We start from the raw sequence: 22063 nt of genomic DNA on the forward strand, positions 1-22063 counted from the left end.
TTGGAAGTGACTTTTTTGATTGCTTCTACGCCTGTTTCAGTCTGGATTTGTTTCACATTAAAATGATATCTGTACTCTCCATCCAGAAATGTTAATGATATCGGAGGGCGTGTCTCTGCAGTGCGTTGTAATCTTCCTCTTGTTCATTGTACGATTATGTCACAGAATGTGTTTTCATTGTCCACAATTGTGATGGCAACTTCGTCTATCTGATGTGCATTAAATCAACGTTCGTGTTCTCCAGTTGGTCTTTTGCCTGCTCGAATTATAACTTTATAGTCATCAGAAATTTGGTATAGTTCTGTCTTGAATCTGTGAATCAGTTGACTGTATTTGTGTAAGATCCTCTGTACACCTTGGACTACTTCTCGTATCAACGCACTGACATTTGTGCATCGTTGATCAATTTCTGTTTCTCCATTTCCGATGAAATATACTTGCATAAATTTATGGTCTTCGTTGGGTAACGGTAGTAATGTTCCCATGTTGTGATAGATTTTTCCTTGGATGGAGAAAACATAACCGGTTTCTCCTCAGTTAATGACGATCGAAGTAACACCGAAGGAGGTCAATTGGAAACAGACTTTGTGCTCTTTTGTATTTTGAAGAAAGTGTTTTGATTCTGGAGTTTCCCCGGTCATGCAATGTAAAAAATTCCTGCAGAAATTCCGCTGTTCTTCAGTTTCCTACTTCTCACGGTGCTCATTATTGTTCGCTGGGAACTTAAACGTGCTTCGAGCTCTTCGTCTCTTCCGTTTTTTCGTTGTCCTTTTTGTTTTTGCCTTTTTGCTTCAGAACTGGCAAGATCTCCTTCTCTCTTACGTTTGGGCATTGCTTAGAACATAAATCATATCAACTTTTAATTATCAGATACACTAAGTCCACTTCACACACTTTATTTTCGATTTATATTCAGTCACTGTATCACTTTGAGTACTCACACTTCACCGTTTGTTTTTATTCACCTACTTCACTACTTTTTCGCTTCCTCTCCTCGTCACTCATACAAAACTGACATTCGAACCCACGACGCGTCTCGCTTTCTATACTCTACCAATGGTAGCCCCACAAGTGACAAATCCCAGAACATACTAACAAGGCTTCGAATAGTCCACAATGTTCCAGAACATTCTACAACATTCGAGAGTGTTCTGGAGTATTCCACAATGGTCCGGGATGTTCCCGAACGTTGTGGAATCTTTCCGAATGTTCCAGACTATTCTCGAATATTCAAGAACATCCCGGATCATTGTGGAACATTCCGGAAGATTCTATAATGTTGGGGAATGCTCTCGAATGTTCTGGAATGTTCTCGAATAATCTCGAATGTTCTGGAATTTCTAGAATTTTCTAGAGGACTAGACATATCTTCAAGAGCACGCCATTCAGGTAAAAATGGGAACATTTTTCACGGTTGGGGGTAGAGGGCTACCCCATCATACAACTTCTTTGATCGTACCGGGACTCGTTTCTGAGTTTAGCGGCACGCGCATTGGACTCTTAAATCTAACTAAAACATCTTCACAACTAGAAAAAAAGGAAAGATAAACCATGACTATCAAGAAGCTGCAATATTAACACAGCATGGTGGTTCAAAATGTGTGTAGGTACTACAATACACGAATACAGAAGCTTGCTAGCTTCGTAATCCATAAGGCTGGTTAACATATTCCTCCCACTCCCACTTCATTTTTATTATAGTCATAATTACATCTCCCAATACTGTCTGCTTCCTGATCTGTATCTTTGTGTTTAGTTTGTCTGACTAAGTCCCAACTTGCCTCTCTCCATTGCTTCTCGAGTAACAGTACCAATCATAAATCGTTTCAGTTAATAACCACTGACTTCAAACTTTCTTTTTCAGTCACGTTGGTGACTTGCTTTTCAAAACTACACTCCTGGAAATTGAAATAAGAACAACGTGAATTCATTGTCCCAGGAAGGGGAAACTCTATTGACACATTCCTGGGGTCAGATACATCACATGATCACACTGACAGAACCACAGGCACATAGACACAGGCAACAGAGAATGCACAATGTCGGCACTAGTACAGTGTATATCCACCTCTCGCAGCAATGCAGGCTGCTATTCTCCCATGGAGACGATCGTAGAGATGCTGGATGTAGTCCTGTGGAACGGCTTGCCATGCCATTTCCACCTGGCGCCTCAGTTGGACCAGCGTTCGTGCTGGACGTGCAGACCGCGTGAGACGACGCTTCATCCAGTCCCAAACATGCTCAATGGGGGACAGATCCGGAGATCTTGCTGGCCAGGCTAGTTGACTTACACCTTCTAGAGCACGTTGGGTGGCACGGGATACATGCGGATGTGCATTGTCCTGTTGGAACAGCAAGTTCCCTTGCCGATCTAGGAATGGTAGAACGATGGGTTCGATGACGGTTTGGATGTACCGTGCACTATTCAGTGTCCCCTCGACGATCACCAGTGGTGTACGGCCAGTGTAGGAGATCGCTCCCCACACCATGATGCCGGGTGTTGGCCCTGTGTGCCTCGGTCGTATGCAGTCCTGATTGTGGCGCTCACCTGCACGGCGCCAAACACGCATACGACCATCTTTGGCACCAAGGCAGAAGCGACTCTCATCGCTGAAGACGACACGTCTCCATTCGTCCCTCCATTCACGCCTGTCGCGACACCACTGGAGGCGGGCTGCACGATGTTGGGGCGTGAGCAGAAGACGGCTTAACGGTGTGCGGGACCGTAGCCCAGCTTCATGGAGACGGTTGCGAATGGTCCTCGCCGATACCCCAGGAGCAACAGTGTCCCTAATTTGCTGGGAAGTGGCGGTGCGGTCCCCTACGGCACTGCGTAGGATCCTACGGTCTTGGCGTGCATCCGTGCGTCGCTGCGGTCCGGTCCCAGGTCGACGGGCACGTGCACCTTCCGCCGACCACTGGCGACAACATCGATGTACTGTGGAGACCTCACGCCCCACGTGTTGAGCAATTCGGCGGTACGTCCACCCGGCCTCCCGCATGCCCACTATACGCCCTCGCTCAAAGTCCGTCAACTGCACATACGGTTCACGTCCACGCTGTCGCGGCATGCTACCAGTGTTAAAGACTGCGATGGAGGTCCGTATGCCACGGCAAACTGGCTGACACTGACGGCGGCGGTGCACAAATGCTGCGCAGCTAGCGCCATTCGACGGCCAACACCGCGGTTCCTGGTGTGTCCGCTGTGCCGTGCGTGTGATCATTGCTTGTACAGCCCTCTCGCAGTGTCCGGAGCAAGTATGGTGGGTCTGACACACCGGTGTCAATGTGTTCTTTTTTCCATTTCCAGGAGTGTATATTGTTTATGAAAGGAACTTAAGGTCAAGTTTACTCTATATTTAGTTCCTTATCCCTCTTCCTAGTAGTCTTCGTTCACCTAAATACATCGACTGAGTCTGAACTCAACGACCGTCGGTTGATCGTTCGGTCGGTCGTTTCATCGGACGACGTTTATTTGGTCGCCGACCGATTCAGGTTCTCTGTGTGTGTCGACCTGTCATTCGTCCTGTTTGTTGCACAGTTATTGCTTTTACGATTGTTCGAGTTCTTGTGGAAGTGTTTTCGTGGAACTGTGCCTAGCTTGTGTAATTTCGACTGAGCAGTTGTGCTAAGGCTGTCTGCGCACTGGAGTAGGCAGTCGGTCGGTTGGCACAGTGCAGCGGGGAAGTCACCGCGGCGAGCGCATTAGCGTAGTGTTCCGCAGTGTGTTTTTCCTCGCCGTGTTGATGGTGTCCGTACAGCGTGTAGTTTGACAGCCTTTGGTGTTGTTCATATTTTTGAGTGGTTATTGTGCCTTGGCTGTTTTTAGACGCCAATTTTGAAGATGTAGTGCTGCTTGTATCTTCGTCCTCGGCTGATATTTTCCGTTGTCGTGCTGTTGGTCGGCGCAGAGGAATTGATTAGGTTGTTGGTCGGTCCTTCAGCCGTCCCTGGGTCGGGTTGCCACCTGATTACTTAATCTTATTCTTGGCTGCCTATGTCACCTAACCTTACGTTAGAGTTATCTCCTCAGGCTGACACTTCGAACACTTCTGAGCACCATTGTTATGTTGTTTTTAGATTGTGGTTTTTGTCTCAAGTATGGTGCGAGGCCTTCAGCCACCTATTAATTTAGTTTGTTTTAATTTTAAAATGAGTCCTCCAGCCGTCTTAAGTTAAAACTTTGAAGATTCTTGTTTGAACTAATTTTTTTAAAGAAGAAAAGGGGGATTTTGCTCTATTGCAAATCCTTGTTATCCAGGCCTTAAGCCGTGAGTTGTTTTATGTTCAGTATGTGGCCTTCAGCCGAGTTTTTATGTAAAATTTTGCAACTAAGGCCTTCAGCGTGTGTATTCCTTAAGGCAATTTTTAATAACTTGTGTTCGGGCATTAAGCCACATTGTTTTGAGTGCTTTGAAGGGCATGTGTGATTAAGTGTTTTAGGAAACTATAGTTTGTACGTTTCGTGCAACTGACAGTAACTGATTTTGGCCCCTTTCCACAACTATAACCTGATCCGCTCTGTCCTGTGAAACCAGATTTCATACACTGCTTGACAAAAAAGTGAAGCATCTAGAAGGAGAGGAGGAAACTAAATTAAGCTTCGCAGGTTGAGAGGGTGGTGTTATTTCAGTGATTGTAGAATCAACTCACATTTACAAAGAACTTCGATTCGAGCAGTCAGCGGAAGTGAGATCCGCCAGGAGGCCCTTTCCTAACTCTGGTAAGTGTCGATAACGCTGTCTCACACTCGTACATCGTCTCTCCATGTCCTTCAGAGTGACGACTCATCATCTGCCGCTGTTCATCCTCTTATATACCCTAGTAGGCCATGTAATAAGAATAACCATGACCAACACTAATGGTCTCTGGAGGCTTCACTTTCTTTGTCAGGCAGTATATGGTTTTCATGGCTGCAGTTTAATTTTACGTGTTACGTTTTTCACAACGGGCAAACAATTCACTTGCATTAGAAAAATGAATATGGTTCAGATGAGTTTCACTAACAAGTATTCCTCATCATTTTCACCGTTTAAGAATTTGTAAGCGTTTTTCTAGGACAGCTCAGAATATGAATCTCCTTGCCTGGAGCTTGTCTGAATTCTGGATGTCTCATAATGCTGATTTACTTCAATGGAATCTATAGCGTAATTTCTCAGTAAAGTCTCTTACGTCAAAGGAATATAATGCTGTGTACGAGTTTGCTATATAAAAGGATGAAATTAACCAGGAATGGTGTACAATGGAGGGTTACAGCAGACATTCTCTTTAAGATCGGATATAGAAGTTTCACATTGACACATGGTGCTATAAAATTATTTATCCGATTTCATAAGACTTTGTCTCGAGGCACTTCTTAACACTGAAAAGTGGCGACAAAATAATGAGCTCTTTACATTCATCCTGAATCTGCATTTTCTACTGCATATGTCAGTTGTTTGATCAGCGTATCGATCAGCGTCCCAGCTGCAAAACATTTGGGAGCAATATATCGCTGCCAGTGCGAGAATCTAGTGATCTCTTTTGAGACACTAAGGTATTGAAGCTAAATCAGCCAATAGGAATACTAGTCAGTGGTTTTGGCTGGTGCCAGTCACGCGAGTGACGACTGACAAAGTGGCCTAGAACTGACATACCTCTACAATCACAATCACAATCTAAGATGGTGGCAGCGACATTCTCCGTAACCTACCACATGACAAGCCAAGCCTCCCCTACCTATCACATGACTCCAGACAATCCTCAACTCTCCAGTTCACTCCTCCTCCCCCTCCAACTGCCCTTTTCCCTTCTTCAACCAATATCAGTACAAGTGATTCTTGAGTTTCTCCCGGCGTATTTGATAATCAAAATATCCACGGGTGTGCTGCCGGTCTATAGTGTCCAACGGGCACAATATTTCGGCGAACATACATGTCGCCATCATCAGGTGAACTGACGGACTGAGCTCCTGTGAACATACCGGCACGGAGATCCGTACGCTATGGCTGCTCAGAGGGAACTGGGTTCGGTCGCGGCGGCGCGGCGCCACGGTCGCGCGGTGGAACAGATTGCGACGGCGTCTGAGATGACGTCGGTATGATGGCTCTGTCCGCCGTGGTCGTCACAACTATACGTTTGCTCGATTTACTCTTGATTAACCCAATCGCTGGTTCCCAAGCCTTGCTAAGATTATAGCCACAGTCACGTTTTATGAGGTCGTCATTGGTGCGAATTTCGATGGCCTCTCTAACAACGCTGTCCCAGTATCTCGACGTCTGTACCAGAATCCTCGTGCGGTCATACTCCATGGCGTGATTTTCCGACAAACAATGTTCAGCGACCGCCGACTTGCTCGGATATATCAGTCGAGTGTGCCTCTGGTGTTCACGGCATCGATCCTCGACGGTACGCATCGTCTGACCAATATACGACTTGCCACATTGACACGGAATCTGGTACACGCCGGCCTTCCTCAAACCGAGGTCATCTTTGGCGCTCCCCACCAGTGCACGAGTTTTATTTGGAGGGCAAAACACAGTTCCGACCCGGTGTTTCTTCAGAATGCGGGCGATTTTCCCCGAGAGTGCGCCTGTATATGGAATAAATGCAGTGCCTACCTCCTCCCTTGTGACTTCATCCATCTCAACAGGTTGTGCTGCAGTGGTTGGGCGGAGAGCATGTTGACTCTGCCACTCTGAGTACCCATTTTTTCGAAATACAGTTCTCAGATGTTTCAATTCCTGGGGTAGACTCTCTGCGTCAGAGATAGTGCGCGCCCTATGTACTAGAGTTTTAAGCACCCCATTCCTCTGTGAAGGGTGGCGGCAGCTGTCTGCGTGCAAATACAGATCAGTGTGCGTTGTCTTCCGATACACACCATGACCTAGGGTGCCGTCAGCCCTTCTCTTGACCAAGACGTCAAGGAAAGGTAATTTACCCTCCATTTCAGTCTCCATAGTGAATTTGATGTTGGGGTGTATGGAGTTTAGATGTGTAAGTAAGTCAAGGAGTTTACCCATACCATGTGGCCAGATGACGAACGTGTCGTCCACGTAACGGAAAAAGCAAGTAGGTTTCCATACGGATGACGACAGGGCTTCCTCCTCGAAGTTCTCCATGTACAAATTCGCTACCACCGGTGAGAGTGGGCTACCCATGGCGACTCCCTCCGTTTGTTCGTAGTATTCTCCATCAAAAAGAAAATACGTGGAAGTCAAGACATGCCTAAAAAGTTCAGTGGTCTTCTCGTCAAACTTCTGACTAATCAATTCTAGTGACTCTCGCAGGGGTACCCTCGTAAACAAGGAAACGACGTCAAAACTCACCATGATATCTGACTCATCCAACCTGAAGCTATCAAGGCGTTTAACAAAATCCACGGAATTACGGATGTGATGAGGGCATTTACCCACATAAGGACTTAATATTCCCGTCAGGTATTCGGCCAACAAATATGTAGGTGCCCTGATGTTGCTGACAATGGGGCGTAATGGTACCCCCTCTTTGTGAACCTTCGGGAGTCCATATAGTCTAGGCGGTACCGGACCTTGGGGTAACAATTTCTTAGCGTCACCCTCCCGTAAATCTGCGTCCTTGAGAAGCGCCCTCGTCTTGTTCTCCACCTTCTTTGTAGGGTCAACGCTGATCTTCCGGTAGGAATCGTCATTTAGCAGGCTCTGCATCTTATCAGTGTAGTCCTTATGGGAGACAACAACTGTAGCATTGCCTTTGTCAGCCGGTAAGACAACAATTTCAGAGCGCTCCCTCAGATCACGAATGGCCGCCCTCTCTTTACTGCTGATATTTGACTTCATCGGCTTGGATTTCGTCAACGCACGACAAGTTTCACGACGTATTTCCTCGGCTGATTCTGGCGGAAGTCGAGCTGCAACCTGTTCAACAGCACTAACAATTTCTGCGACCGGAGTGAACTTGGGGGGTGGGAGCGAAGTTGAGACCTTTCTGCAAAACCGAGACCGTATCATCACTCAACACCATGCCACTCAAATTGATGACAGTCTTGCACGGAACCTGCAGAGATGGTTTGTCAAGGAGACGTGAGAACTTAGCTGTTTGACGTCCCGTAGCCTTCTTATGGGCGGAATCAGCTGACACCCAGGTGACACCATCAATCCAATCCCAGGAACAAGAAGTGAACTTACTAGCCAGTTGCAAATGTAGTTTGAGTAATTCCTGTGAGATAAACTCAAGGCTCCGGCGGGTGAATTGCACTCTCTCACGTACCAATGCGAGGCTGGCTCGTTTCTTGATTCGATGTGATGCATAACCTTAGCAAATTTTGGAAGGCTTCGGAACCAGCGATTGGGTTAATCAAGAGTAAATCGAGCAAACGTATAGTTGTGACGACCACGGCGGACAGAGCCATCACACCGACGTCATCTCAGACGCCGTCGCAATCTGTTCCACCGCGCGACCGTGGCGCGAGGCGCGGACGGCGGAGGGAGCGCGCCGCGGGCGGAGGGTATTTAAATCGGCAGCCGCCGCGACCGAACCCAGGACGCCCAGCGCGAGAGATGTCGAAGCGAACGGAGCTACGTACTGCGAAGGGTGTGGCAGATCGCCGTCTGGCGGAGCTTGCTCCGTCGGCGGCCCCATCTGGCCCCCCACTTATGACGGACCACGCAACGAATGAGGACATGATGGATATCGCTATGGATGCGCTTACAGTTCCGCTTCCGGAGTCGGAAGAAGACGAGCCGTCTGCCGTACCACCACCTCGTCGGCAATCCGGCAAAAGCAGAAGAGAAGACGATACAGCCCCCACCGGCGGGCGCAGCTCACCGGCTGAGAAGCGATCGAAACAAACGCCTGCTGACGATGCTGACGGATTCACTCGCCCGAAGCGACGCCATACAGCGTGCCGACGGGTGCTGTCCACCCACGAGCCGGAATCCACTGCCAACACTTTTTTTGCCCTTGAGGATGCCCCAGAGGAACCACCGCGCCCTTTCACGGCGCCAAGGAGGGATGCGCCACTTCCGCCGATCGTTCTGAAATACGAAGGGACCTTCCGGCAGCTGCAACAGCTTCTCAATAGCTGGACGACGGCAGTCTACAATGTGAAGGTCGCCGGACGAGACATGTACAAGATTACGCTGCGCTCAGCAGACGACTACCGACGCGTGACGCAGGAGGCGTCTGAAAGGGCAATCCCTTTCTTCACTCACGCCACCACACCGGACCGCGTCCTGAAGATTGTCATCCGGCATCTGCCCTTCAACATGGAGCCGGATCACATTAAAGAAGAACTCGAAGAGCTCGACTTCAGTGTCAGAACTGTGATCAAGATTAAGCAGCCCAAATCACGTGACTACATGCCCCTGTTTCTCGTCATCGCAACCGATACAATCGAGAACAGGAAGCTCTACCAGCTCACCCGACTCGCCAACGTCTCGGTGACCACAGAATACTTGCGCGCCAAGAGAGGCCCTGTTCAGTGCTACCGGTGCCAGGGCATCAACCATGTCGCCCGGCATTGCTCCATGCCTGAAAAATGTGTGAAATGCGCCGGTGCACACCCAGCGAAGGACTGCCCTATCCCTCGGAAGCAGCAGCCAACGTGCGCTCTCTGTGGGGGCGCTCACGTTGCCAGCTACCGCGGCTGTTAAGCTTGGAGACGCGCCAGTGCTCGTCAGCGAGGCCAGCCAGTCGCCGCGAAACAGAAGAAGTCTGCCAAGGTTGACCCTACAATCTCCCACGCCACGGTTGTCGCCAGAGGACTGGCGCCCCGCCGACCCAACAGCGATGACGCCGAGCATGCAGGGCCACAGGCACGTCGCCGCAATGAAGACTCCCACACCCGCGATGTTTTTGAAGACGCGGGGGCACGACATCCACTACTACACTGCGCCACTCCACCTGTGCAGAATTCGTCGGACCCGGAACCGGGCCCCTCCTCTGCTGCGCTACCCGTGATGTCTGGTGCACGCCCCCAACGCTGCGGCGGCCGGCGCCAGACGGGGGGTCGCACAACCAACGCTCCAGAAGATGCCACATACAATGGCGAAGAGGTGGCCACTTCCATCGGCGTCAGAGAAGATACGGCTCCTGCCGCCTCTGCCACGGACATCGCCAGTCTGATTACTCAGCTCACCGCACTTGTGGCGAGCACAACAAAACTGCTTGATGTCCTGCGCCTGACCGTTGCACAGAAGACTGCCGCTCCGGCAGCCACCAGACGCTCCTCCACTACTCGTCATGGGAAGTGTTAGAGGACTCACGGTCGTCGCGTGGAACACCCTCTGTCTACGCACACAAGCTGGCGAATTTCGTCAATTTCTTCGTGATGAAGCCGTGGACATCTGTCTGCTCAGCGAAACCCGCCTTAAAACAGGCATTGCAGTCAAAGCGCCGAACTACTCCTGTTACCGTGCTGACTGGCCAACTGCCGGCGGCGGAATGGCCATCTACATACGGAATGGGATCCGTCACCACCAGATTCAACTGCCGCCGCTCGTGACTGTGGAGGCGATTGGAGTTGTCGCGCACACGTCAGCGGGAGCCATAACCTTCATTGCCACCTACAAACCACCGTCGCATCCATGGGTTGATGCGGACTTAGAATCTCTTCTCTCCATCGGAGGCAAGCTGTTCATCGCTGGAGACTTTAACTCCAAGCACGTCGCTTGGCGTTCACGGCTCACCAACAGAGACGGACGCCGCGTCCTACGAATCGTGGATCGCAATGACACCGTGGTAGTGGGTCCCTATGATCCCACCATCTTCCCCGCTAATGGACAACCGGACATCGTCGACTTCGCGGTCGTGAAAGGCATTCCGCACCGCATCCTCGCCTCGACACGGAACGTTCTCTCCTCTGACCATGTGCCAGTTGTTTTTGACGTCGACCTCGACCCACTGCAGTTACCCAGGCGTGGGGTGTCACTCTCTGGAGTCAACTGGGATCTCTTTCGCCACACCCTGACCGAGTCCCTAGCTGGTATGCCACCTGTAGACGACGCAGAAGCTGAAGATTCCCTCCTCCACTTCACGGACGCCGCCCTCGCCGCAGTCGAAGAAGCGGCTCCGCCCAGACGCGAGCGCCAGGACCACTCTCGACAGCTGCCCCCCGATCTCCTTGCACAAATTGCCGAGAAGAACAGGGTGTACCGCGAATGGCAGCGTACACGGAACCCCGCCAAACGGCAACTCAACCGTCTGCGGCGCGAAATCACGGTGGCTGTGGACAATCACCGCAACCGGGAGTGGGCTAGCCGTGTGGCGACTCTTCAGCTTGACGACGGGTCTGCCTGGAGGACCACGAAACACTTCCTACGGCGAACGCAGCGTATGCCGCCTCTCCGAACTGCAACCGGAACTGTCTGTGAACCAAACGCGAAGGCTGATGCCCTCGCCGATGTTTTTGAAGAGAACTTCAAGCCTGTAGAGGATCCACTGGACGCAGAACATGAAGAGATGATCGCCGACCGGCTCCCTCGCTATCTGGAAACGGAGGGCGATGATGACATCGAGGCCACAACTCCTGAAGAGGTCTCGACGGCTCTGAAGGCCCTCAATCCAAAGAGAGCTGCAGGCCCTGACGACGTCTCCACTGCCATGCTGAAACAACTGCCTGAGGACGCCTCTACTCACCTGGCTGCAATCTTCAACAAGATCTTTCGCACCGGTCACTTTCCCCTGCAGTGGAAGCATGCTGAGATTGTGGCTATTCCTAAGTTGGGAAAAGATCTCCGGCAGCCGAAGAGCAATCGCCCAATTAGTCTGCTGCCTGCCATCTCGAAAGTTTTCGAGCGCATCTACCTGAAGAGGCTACAGCAACACGTCACCGCCGAAGCTCTACTCCCAGATGCCCAGTTCGGCTTCCGTAAGGGCCACTCTACGGAGCACCAACTTCTCCGACTCGTGGAAGAAGCCTTCGATTCCCTGGAGAGGCGCGAATACTTTGGAGCAGTCTTCCTTGATGTCTCGCGCGCTTTTGACAGCATCTGGCACGATGGGCTGCTCTTAAAACTTCTCGAAATGGGGGTTCCTGGATCCCACATCCGTCTGCTACGGTCCTTCCTCGATGGACGGACTTTTCACGTCCGTGCAGAAACTGGCCTGTCAACAGTCCGTTCCATCAGAGCAGGCGTGCCACAAGGGTCGGTCTTGGGGCCGATCCTGTACACGCTCTACACGGCTGATACGCCGACGGTCTCTCGTGTGCACCTAGCACTGTACGCCGACGACACTGCGCTCTACTCACGAAGTATGCGCGCGGACACACTTCGCCAGAGGTTGCAGCACGCTGTCGACACCCTAGCCGATTGGGCCGTCAAGTGGAAACTGCAGTTCAACGGCGCCAAGACGCAATTTTTCATTGCAACCCGTCGTGTCATCCCAGCCGCTCTGCCCCCACTCGTCGTTGGAGGCAGTCCAGTCAACTGTCGACCGACAGCGCAGTATCTTGGGGTCACCATAGATCGCCGCCTCACCTGGGGCCCACACGTGAAGGGCGTCGTAAACAAAGCAAGGGGTCGACTTCTCCAGCTCTACCCCCTGCTCAACCCGACGTCGACTCTTCCTCCGCGACTGGGCGTCACGTTGTACAGGGCGCTAATCCGCCCTGTCTTCGATTACGCGGCTGTCGTCTGGGGGAATGCGGCAGACGACCACCTGAAGAAACTACAATCTCTGCAGAACAGGGCTCTCCGCCTCGCGCTGCACCTGCCGCGGGACTTCCCATATGTACCACTGCACGACCTCGCTGAGGTCCGCAAAGTCAAGGGCCACGTCCGTATGGTTGCCCGCCGCTTCTACGAACAGGCGCGGCAATCCGAGAACCGGTACATACGCTCTCTGGGGCAGAAGATACGGCGCAATGCCAACACACGCTGGCCCCAGCTCCTTACGGCATAGGCTGTAACTGAAGAAGAAAACAGAGTGGAAACAACCAGAACCCAATCACCTCTAGAAGACGCACCACCAGAATTAATGGGAGGCAAAACATGTATATGTTGTGAACTCCGCTTTACTCGAAGACTGAAGTTTCTTCGCGAAGAAGCCACGCAGCGCGACCGAACCCAGTTCCCTCTGAGCAGCCATAGCGTACGGATCTCCGTGCCGGCATGTTCACAGGAGCTCAGTCCGTCAGTTCACCTGATGATGGCGACATGTATGTTCGCCGAAATATTGTGCCCGTTGGACACTATAGACCGGCAGCACACCCGTGGATATTTTGATTATCAAATACGCCGGGAGAAACTCAAGAATCACATCATACACCTTTACGGGGAGGAGATGTATCGCAGCATGAAGAAATTTGAAAAGTTGCGCCACCGTAGATGTCGTTTGCTAAGTACTCTTGCCTTTCTAAAGAGATGTCGTTCCGAGAATGTTGTTCCAAATTTTGCTAAGGTTATGCATCACATCGATTCTGCAGCAGCTAAGAGAATCAAGAAACGAGCCAGCCTCGCATTGGTACGTGAGAGAGTGCAATTCACCCGCCGGAGCCTTGAGTTTATCTCACAGGAATTACTCAAACTACATTTGCAACTGGCTAGTAAGTTCACTTCTTGTTCCTGGGATTGGATTGATGGTGTCACCTGGGTGTCAGCTGATTCCGCCCATAAGAAGGCTACGGGACGTCAAACAGCTAAGTTCTCACGTCTCCTTGACAAACCATCTCTGCAGGTTCCGTGCAAGACTGTCATCAATTTGAGTGGCATGGTGTTGAGTGATGATGCGGTCTCGGTTTTGCAGAAAGGTCTCAACTTCGCTCCCACCCCCAAGTTCACTCCGGTCGCAGAAATTGTTAGTGCTGTTGAACAGGTTGCAGCTCGACTTCCGCCAGAATCAGCCGAGGAAATACGTCGTGAAACTTGTCGTGCGTTGACGAAATCCAAGCCGATGAAGTCAAATATCAGCAGTAAAGAGAGGGCGGCCATTCGTGATCTGAGGGAGCGCTCTGAAATTGTTGTCTTACCGGCTGACAAAGGCAATGCTACAGTTGTTGTCTCCCATAAGGACTACACTGATAAGATGCAGAGCCTGCTAAATGACGATTCCTACCGGAAGATCAGCGTTGACCCTATAAAGAAGGTGGAGAACAAGACGAGGGCGCTTCTCAAGGACGCAGATTTACGGGAGGGTGACGCTAAGAAATTGTTACCCCAAGGTCCGGTACCGCCTAGACTATATGGACTCCCGAAGGTTCACAAAGAGGAGGTACCATTACGCCCCCTTGTCAGCAACATCAGGGCACCTACATATTTGTTGGCCGAATACCTGACGGGAATATTAAGTCCTTATGTGGGTAAATGCCCTCATCACATCCGTAATTCCGTGGATTTTGTTAAACGCCTTGATAGCTTCAGGTTGGATGAGTCAGATATCATGGTGAGTTTTGACGTCGTTTCCTTGTTTACGAGGGTACCCCTCCGAGAGTCACTAGAATTGATTAGTCAGAAGTTTGACGAGAAGACCACTGAACTTTTTAGGCATGTCTTGACTTCCACGTATTTTCTTTTTGATGGAGAATACTACGAACAAACGGAGGGAGTCGCCATGGGTAGCCCACTCTCACCGGTGGTAGCGAATTTGTACATGGAGAACTTCGAGGAGGATGCCTGTCGTCATCCGTATGGAAACCTACTTGCTTTTTCCGTTACGTGGACGACACGTTCGTCATCTGGCCACATGGTATGGGTAAACTCCTTGACTTACTTACACATCTAAACTCCATACACCCCAACATCAAATTCACTATGGAGACTGAAATGGAGGGTAAATTACCTTTCCTTGACGTCTTGGTCAAGAGAAGGGCTGACGGCACCCTAGGTCATGGTGTGTATCGGAAGACAACGCACACTGATCTGTATTTGCACGCAGACAGCTGCCGCCACCCTTCACAGAGGAATGGGGTGCTTAAAACTCTAGTACATAGGGCGCGCACTATCTCTGACGCAGAGAGTCTACCCCAGGAATTGAAACATCTGAGAACTGTATTTCGAAAAAATGGGTACTCAGAGTGGCAGATTCAACATGCTCTCCCCCAAACCACTGCAGCACAACCTGTTGAGATGGATGAAGTCACGAGGGAGGAGGTAGGCACTGCATTTATTCCATACACAGGCGCACTCTCGGGGAAAATCGCCCGCATTCTGAAGAAACACCGGGTCGGAACTGTGTTTTGTCCTCCAAATAAAACTCGTGCACTGGTGGGGAGCGCCAAAGATGACCTCGGTTTGAGGAAGGCCGGCGTGTACCAGATTCCGTGTCAATGTGGCAAGTCGTATATTGGTCAGACGATGCGTACCGTCGAGGATCGATGCCGTGAACACCAGAGGCACACTCGACTGATATATCCGAGCAAGTCGGCGGTCGCTGAACATTGTTTGTCGGAAAATCACGCCATGGAGTATGACCGCACGAGGATTCTGGTACAGACGTCGAGATACTGGGACAGCGTTGTTAGAGAGGCCATCGAAATTCGCACCAATGACGACCTCATAAAACGTGACTGTGGCTATAATCTTAGCAAGGCTTGGGAACCAGCGATTGGGTTAATCAAGAGTAAATCGAGCAAACGTATAGTTGTGACGACCACGGCGGACAGAGCCATCATACCGACGTCATCTCAGACGCCGTCGCAATCTGTTCCACCGCGCGACCGTGGCGCGGGGCGCGGACGGCGGAGGGGACGCGCCGCGGGCAGAGGGTATTTAAATCGGCCGCCGCTGCGACCGAACCCAGTTCCCTCTGAGCAGCCATAGCGTACGGATCTCCGTGCCGGCATGTTCACAGGAGCTCAGTCCGTCAGTTCACCTGATGATGGCGACATGTATGTTCGCCGAAATATTGTGCCCGTTGGACACTATAGACCGGCAGCACACCCGTGGATATTTTAATATCAGTACAATATTAAAACTAAACAGTCAGTCACAGAGTATTATATTAGCGAAATCTTAGTGTAGCTCCAGCGCAACAATCTCAACTGTGCTCAAAAGCATCCAAAAGATCTCAGTATTTGCATCAAGAAAATTCGTTTATTCCGTAACACAATAATTTTTCTAACACAATCATAACCGATTTCGGCCTCAATGGCCATCTTCAGATGCTACGAATGATAGAAAACATTATGTTAAAACCTTAAAGCAAGTAACACTATTTTTACCAAGTCTGCTTATAAACTAAGTAAAGTGCTATTGAAATACACGTTAGCGATATCTAAAAGCGACATTTGATGAACAAATATTCATGTATTGTCAGACCGAATGTGACACGAAGAAACAGGGAATTACACAGGTACAATTAATTATACTTTTCTTTCCCTAATCTTTGAAGCTACCTGCAAGTGTCGTCTATTAAACAATGCTTCCTTTTTGAATGCCGTAAAATAAGACACACATAACAGTAGCATTTCAGTCAGTTATGAATAAAATATAAAAATAGTGTACAAGTCAGGTTTTAGTTATACTGCTACACTGTTTTGTCCATGTACGTCTAAATTTTCTACTAAGTTAACTTCGGCAATGATTTTCTTCATTTTACTTGGGCATGAAATAGCAAGCAGGCATGTCATTAATAAATAAAGGAGGATTTTAGGTCCTTTTCACAAAAAGGTTGTGTTCATCGTTTGATGAGATGATTATTCTACAGCATAAGGTTTCACAGCCAGAGAAAGAGCACCTCTCAAGTGTGAGGCTTCTCTAAACAAGTTAGACAGTTTGTTTGGTTCCGTAGTTCAGTCAGTAAAAACGGAAACTTTTAATGATAAATTTGGTGACCGTTCGTCTGTCTGACTGTCTGTCTATCTGACGTTGACATCCTTTTCTCAAGAACGAGTAGACGTAAAAACTGAAGTTTACATCAAATACTAAGATCTACGGCCCCTTTAGGACATGGAAAATTTAAGCTTTTAAGTTAATGGAGTCAAAAGGTACTGCCATTTATGTCAGATATTTCACTTCGCTGCTCGACAACAATGGTGATGTTACTAATGAAGTACCACTGAAGCATAGTTACAAAATGCGGTTTACTGAAATTCCTTCACCAAAGAAGACAAGATAAATACTCCAGAACTCGAACCAACGTGAGTAACTTAAAAGTAGATATCATCGGCGTAGCAAAGCACCTTAAATCACTTAATTAAGGCAAGGTCTCCGATCCTAATTGTATATCAGTCAGGTTCCTCTCAGAGTTTGCCGATACAATAGTTCCATATTTAGCATTCATGCACCACCGATCGCTCTTGAAAGATCCGTATCTGAAGACTCAAAAATTGCCCAAGTCACTCCAGTACCCAAGACAGGAAATAGGAGTAATCCGCTGAATTATAGACCCACGTCGCCAACGTCGATTTGAAGTAAGATTTGTGAACATAAGCTGTATTAGAAAATTATCAGCTATCTCGAAGAGAACGATTTACTGACAAACAGACAACACGTATTCAGAAAATATCGTTGTTTTGAAACTCAACTAGATTTTTATCCTCATTAAGTAAAGAGTGCTATTGATAGGGGATGTCAAACTGAACCCATATTATTAAAATTTCAGAATGCTTTTTGACACCATACCTCACAAGCGACCTCTAACCAATTGCGTACCTATGAACTATCGTCTGCATTCCTGATTTCCTTTCAGAAAGGTCACAGTTTGTAGTAAGTGAGGGAAAGTGATCGAGTAAAACAGAAGTAATAATTAACGTTCCTCGAGGAGGTTTTATAAGCCCTCTGTTGTACCTGGTGTACATAAGCGATTTAGGAGGCAATCTGAGGAGCACTTTTAGATTCTTTGTAGATGATACTGTCATTTACTATCTTATAAAGTCATTTGATGAACAAAATAAACTGCAAAATGATCTAGACATGGCACATGTGTGATGCGCACAGTGGAAATTGACTTTAATAGCGAGAAGTGTCATGTCTCCCACGTGAGTACTAAAAGAAACCTGCTAAATTTCGGGTAGGTGATAAATCACACAAATCTGACGGCTTTAAATTCAGCTAAATACTTAGAGGTTACAGTTACAAATAACTTAACATTGAACGATCACATAGATAATGTTGTGTCTAAAGAAAAACCAAATTTTATTGGCAGAAAACTGAGAAAATACAACAGCTCTACTAACGAGACTGCCTACACTAAACCTGTACGTCCTCTTCCGAGTATTGCTGTGCGGTTTGGGATGCCGATCAGATGGGATCAACGGAGGACATCCAAAAACTTCAAGGAAGGGCAGCTTGTTTTGTACTGTCACGAAACAGGAGACAGAGCGCCACTGATTAATACCTGAGTTCGGTTGGCAATCATTAAAAGAAAGGCGCTTTTCGTTACGGCAGGACTTCTCATGAAATTTATCGCTCCTTCTCCTCAGATTGTTCAAATAGCTCTGAGCACTATGGGACATAACATCTGAGGTCATTAGTCCCCTAGAACTTAGAACTACTTAAACCTAACTAACCTAAGGACATCACACACACCCATCCCCGAGGCATGGTTGTGAATGACACTAGAGTTGTCGTCTGCCGATGTGTCATATGTGCTGTATTTAAGACAGATCTGGTGATCGAGTAGGCCAAGGCAACATGTCGCCACTCTGTAGAGCATTTTGGATTGCAACAGCGGTATGTGGCTGAGCGTTATCGTGTTGGAAAACACCCCGTGGAATGCTGTTCATGAATGGCAATAAAACAGGTCAAACCAAGAGATTGCCGTACAGATTTGTAGTCAGGTTGCGTGAGATAACGACGAGAGTGCTCCTGCTGTAGTACGAAATAGCATCCCATAAGTGTCAACAGGTATAGATCCAATGTCTGTAGCACGCAGAAAGGTTGATTACAGGCCCTCAGCTGAACTTCTTCTAACGAACACACAGCCATCTTCGAGACAGGGTCAACTTTCATCAGAAAACACAATAGACCTCATCCCTGCCCTCCGATGAGCTCTCGCTTGACAACACAGATGTCGCAAATGGCGGTGGGTTGGGGTCAGTGGAATGCGCGCTACAGGTATATGACTCGGAGCTGTCCTTGAAGAAGTAATCGATTTGTGACAGTCCTTTGCGCCACTGTGGTGTCAGCTGCTGCTCGAATTGCTGCTCAGATGCAGTACGAGACGCCAAAGCCATAGGCCGAACACAATGGTCTTCCCCCTAGGTAGCCCCATAGGTAGTACCACGTGGCCGGTCTTCTTGCGCAAGAACATTTTCGTCAACACTACTGCCAGTAACCACGTACAGTGGCTACATTCCTGCCAAGTTTTTCTGCAACATCGCAGAATCGGAGAGTGAGGACAGGCGAAAGTTAGTAGAGATTCGTGATGCTGTAAAAAGAGCGATGCGCGAAGCATACAACCACTACCACCGTCATACCTTAGCAAAAGATCTTGCTGAAAACCCAAGGAAATTCTGGTCTTACGTAAAATCGGTAAGCTGGTCGAAGGCTTCCATCCAGTCACTCACTGATCAGTGTGGCAAGGCAACGGAAGATAGCAAAACGAAAGCTGAAATTTTAAATTTAGCATTTGAGAAATCTTTCACGCAGGAGGATCGTACAAACATACCGCCGTCTGAGTCTCGTACAGATTCCCGTATGGAGGGCATAGTGATAATCCCTGGGGTTGTGAAGCAGCTGAATGGGTTGAAAATAAATAAATAAATCGCCGGGTCCTGATGGGATTCCAATTCGGTTTTACAGAGAGTACTCTACTGCATTGGCTCCTTACTTAGCTTGCATTTATCGCGAATCTCTTGCCCAACGTAAAGTCCCGAGCGACTGGAAAAAACCGCAGGTGACGCCTGTATATAAGAAGGGTAGAAAGACGGATCCTCAAAATTACAGACCAATATCCTTCACATCGGTTTGTAGCAGGATTCTCCAACATACTCTCAGTTCGAATACAATGAATTTCCTTGAGACAGAGAAGTTGCTGTCCATGCATCAGAACGGCTTTAGAAAGCATCGCTCCTGCGAAACGCAACTCGCCCTTTTTCCACATGATATCCTGCGAACCATGGATGAAGGGTATCAGACGGATGCCATATTCCTTGACTTCCGGAAAGCGTTTGATTCGGAGCCCCACTGCAGACTCCTAACTAAGGTACGAGCATATGGGATTCGTTCCCAAATATGTGAGTGGCTCGAAGACTTCTTAAGTAATAGAACCCAGTATGTTGTCCTCGATGGTGAGTGTTCATCGGAGGTGAGGGTATCATCTGGAGTGCCCCAGTGAAGTGTGGTAGGTCCGCTGTTGTTTTCTATCTACATAAATGATCTTTTGGATAGGGTGGGTAGCAATGTGCGGATGTTTGCTGATGATGCTGTGGTGTACGGGAAGGTGTCGTCGTTGGTGACTGTAGGAGGATATAAGATGACTTGGACAGGATTTGTGAATGGTGTAAAGAATGGCAGCTAACTCTAAATATAGATAAATGTAAATTAATGCAGATGAATAGGAAAAAGTGTGGTGTCAACGTCAGACACAACACTTGCTAGGTGGTAGCCTTTAAATCGGCCGCGGTCCATTAGTATACGTCGGACCCGCGTGTCGCCACTGTCAGTGATCGCAGACCTAGCGCCACCACACGGCAGGTCTCGAGAGACTTACTAGCACTCGCCCCAGTTGTACGGACGACTTTGCTAGCGACTACACGGACGGAGACTCTCTCATTTGCCGAGAATATAGGTAGCATAGCCTTCAGCTAAGTCAATGGCTACGACCTAGCAAGGCGCCATTATCCAGAAGCTACGTACTTTTCTTTATAGCATTCATTACGTATCCTGTTTCAGACCTCACGCCATCCTGCGTGAGCTTATAGCGTGCATTTCAGTCTCCTCAAACCACACTGTGTCGGCACTTCTGTCGACACATCAAAAAGAATCCCGTAATGTTTGAATACTCCATTAGTAGTGTAGCGCCTGACACAGTCACGTCTATTAAATATTTGGGCGTAACATTGCAGAGCGATATGAAGTCGGACAAGCATTTGATGGCAGTTGCGGGGAAGGCGGATAGTCGTCTTCGGTTCATTGGCAGAATTTTGGAAAGATGTGGTTCATCTGTAAAGGAGACCGCTTATAAAACACTAATACGACCTATTCTTCACTACTGCTCGAGCGTTTGGGATCCCTAACAGGTCGGATTGAGGGAGGACATAGAAGCAATTCATGGGCGGGCTGCTAGATTTGTTACTGGTAGGTTTGATCATCACGCGAGTGTTACGGAAATGCTTCAGGAACTCGGGTGGGAGTCTCTGGAGGAAAGGAGGCGTTCTTTTCGTGAATCGCTACCGAGGAAATTTAGAGAACCAGCATTTGATGCTGACTGCGGTGCAATTTTACTGCCGCCAACTTATATTTCGCGGAAAGACCACAAAGATAAGATAAGAGAGATTAGGGCTCGTACAGAGGCATATAGGCAGTCATTTTTCCCTCGTTCTGTTTTGGAGCGGAACAGGGAGAGAAGATGCTAGTTGCGGTACGAGGTACCCTCTGCCACGCACCGTATGGTGGATTGCGTAGTATGTAGATGTAGATGTAGATGTAGAAGGAAGACCCAGCTTCTCGTAGACTTATTACACAACCTCGTTCAAACTCAGTGAGGTGTTGATGGTGTCTTTGTCGCCTTAAAGGCATTGTTGACTAACATCAACTCACCACGTTCAATCTCACAGATAACTAACCCTTAAGATCATCACAGCGTGTATTTAAAGCAAATCTGATCTGCATCTGCATAGAGGCGCTACTAGCACTACTCTAATGCAACTAGCGTGAAATTTGAACAGACATCATCTTTCAGATGTAGAAACTCGCCAACTAACTGTTGTTTATGTCTGACACCTCTTTCTTGGTGTATCGACTTTTTTCCGTCAGTGTATAAGCGGCAGTCAACGGAAAACCAGACAAATGCAAGGAAAGTAACTAAACTTTTTATTACTTCAAATGTAATCGCCATAACTGTTAATACTTTTATCCCGTCGTGTAACAAGACGGTCAAAGCTTTCACCGAAGAAGGTTTGCTGTTACCTGTGGAACCATGATTGTATTCAGGCGCGCATCTCTCCGTTAGAAACAATCGACAGCTACGAATGTTTGTTTTCTGGGCTCCAAGAGTATGGAAA

At 48.5% G+C, this 22063-nt stretch overlaps 1 protein-coding gene across 1 annotated transcript in view; it reads right to left on the reverse strand.

Moving 5' to 3' along the window:
• LOC124620811 overlaps nt 1-22063 on the reverse strand; it is a 182409-nt gene that overhangs the window by 121626 nt on the left and 38720 nt on the right. The window contains exons 10-11 of the mRNA XM_047147099.1: nt 9739-10079; nt 8858-9055 (exon numbers count right to left, since the gene is read on the reverse strand). Coding sequence (XP_047003055.1) covers nt 8858-9055; nt 9739-10079 — 539 coding nt within the window. The remainder of the gene's footprint in view (nt 1-8857; nt 9056-9738; nt 10080-22063) is intronic.

The sequence above is a fragment of the Schistocerca americana genome, chromosome 1, assembly GCF_021461395.2.
Source record: "Schistocerca americana isolate TAMUIC-IGC-003095 chromosome 1, iqSchAmer2.1, whole genome shotgun sequence".
Taxonomy (NCBI): Eukaryota; Metazoa; Arthropoda; class Insecta; order Orthoptera; family Acrididae; genus Schistocerca; species Schistocerca americana.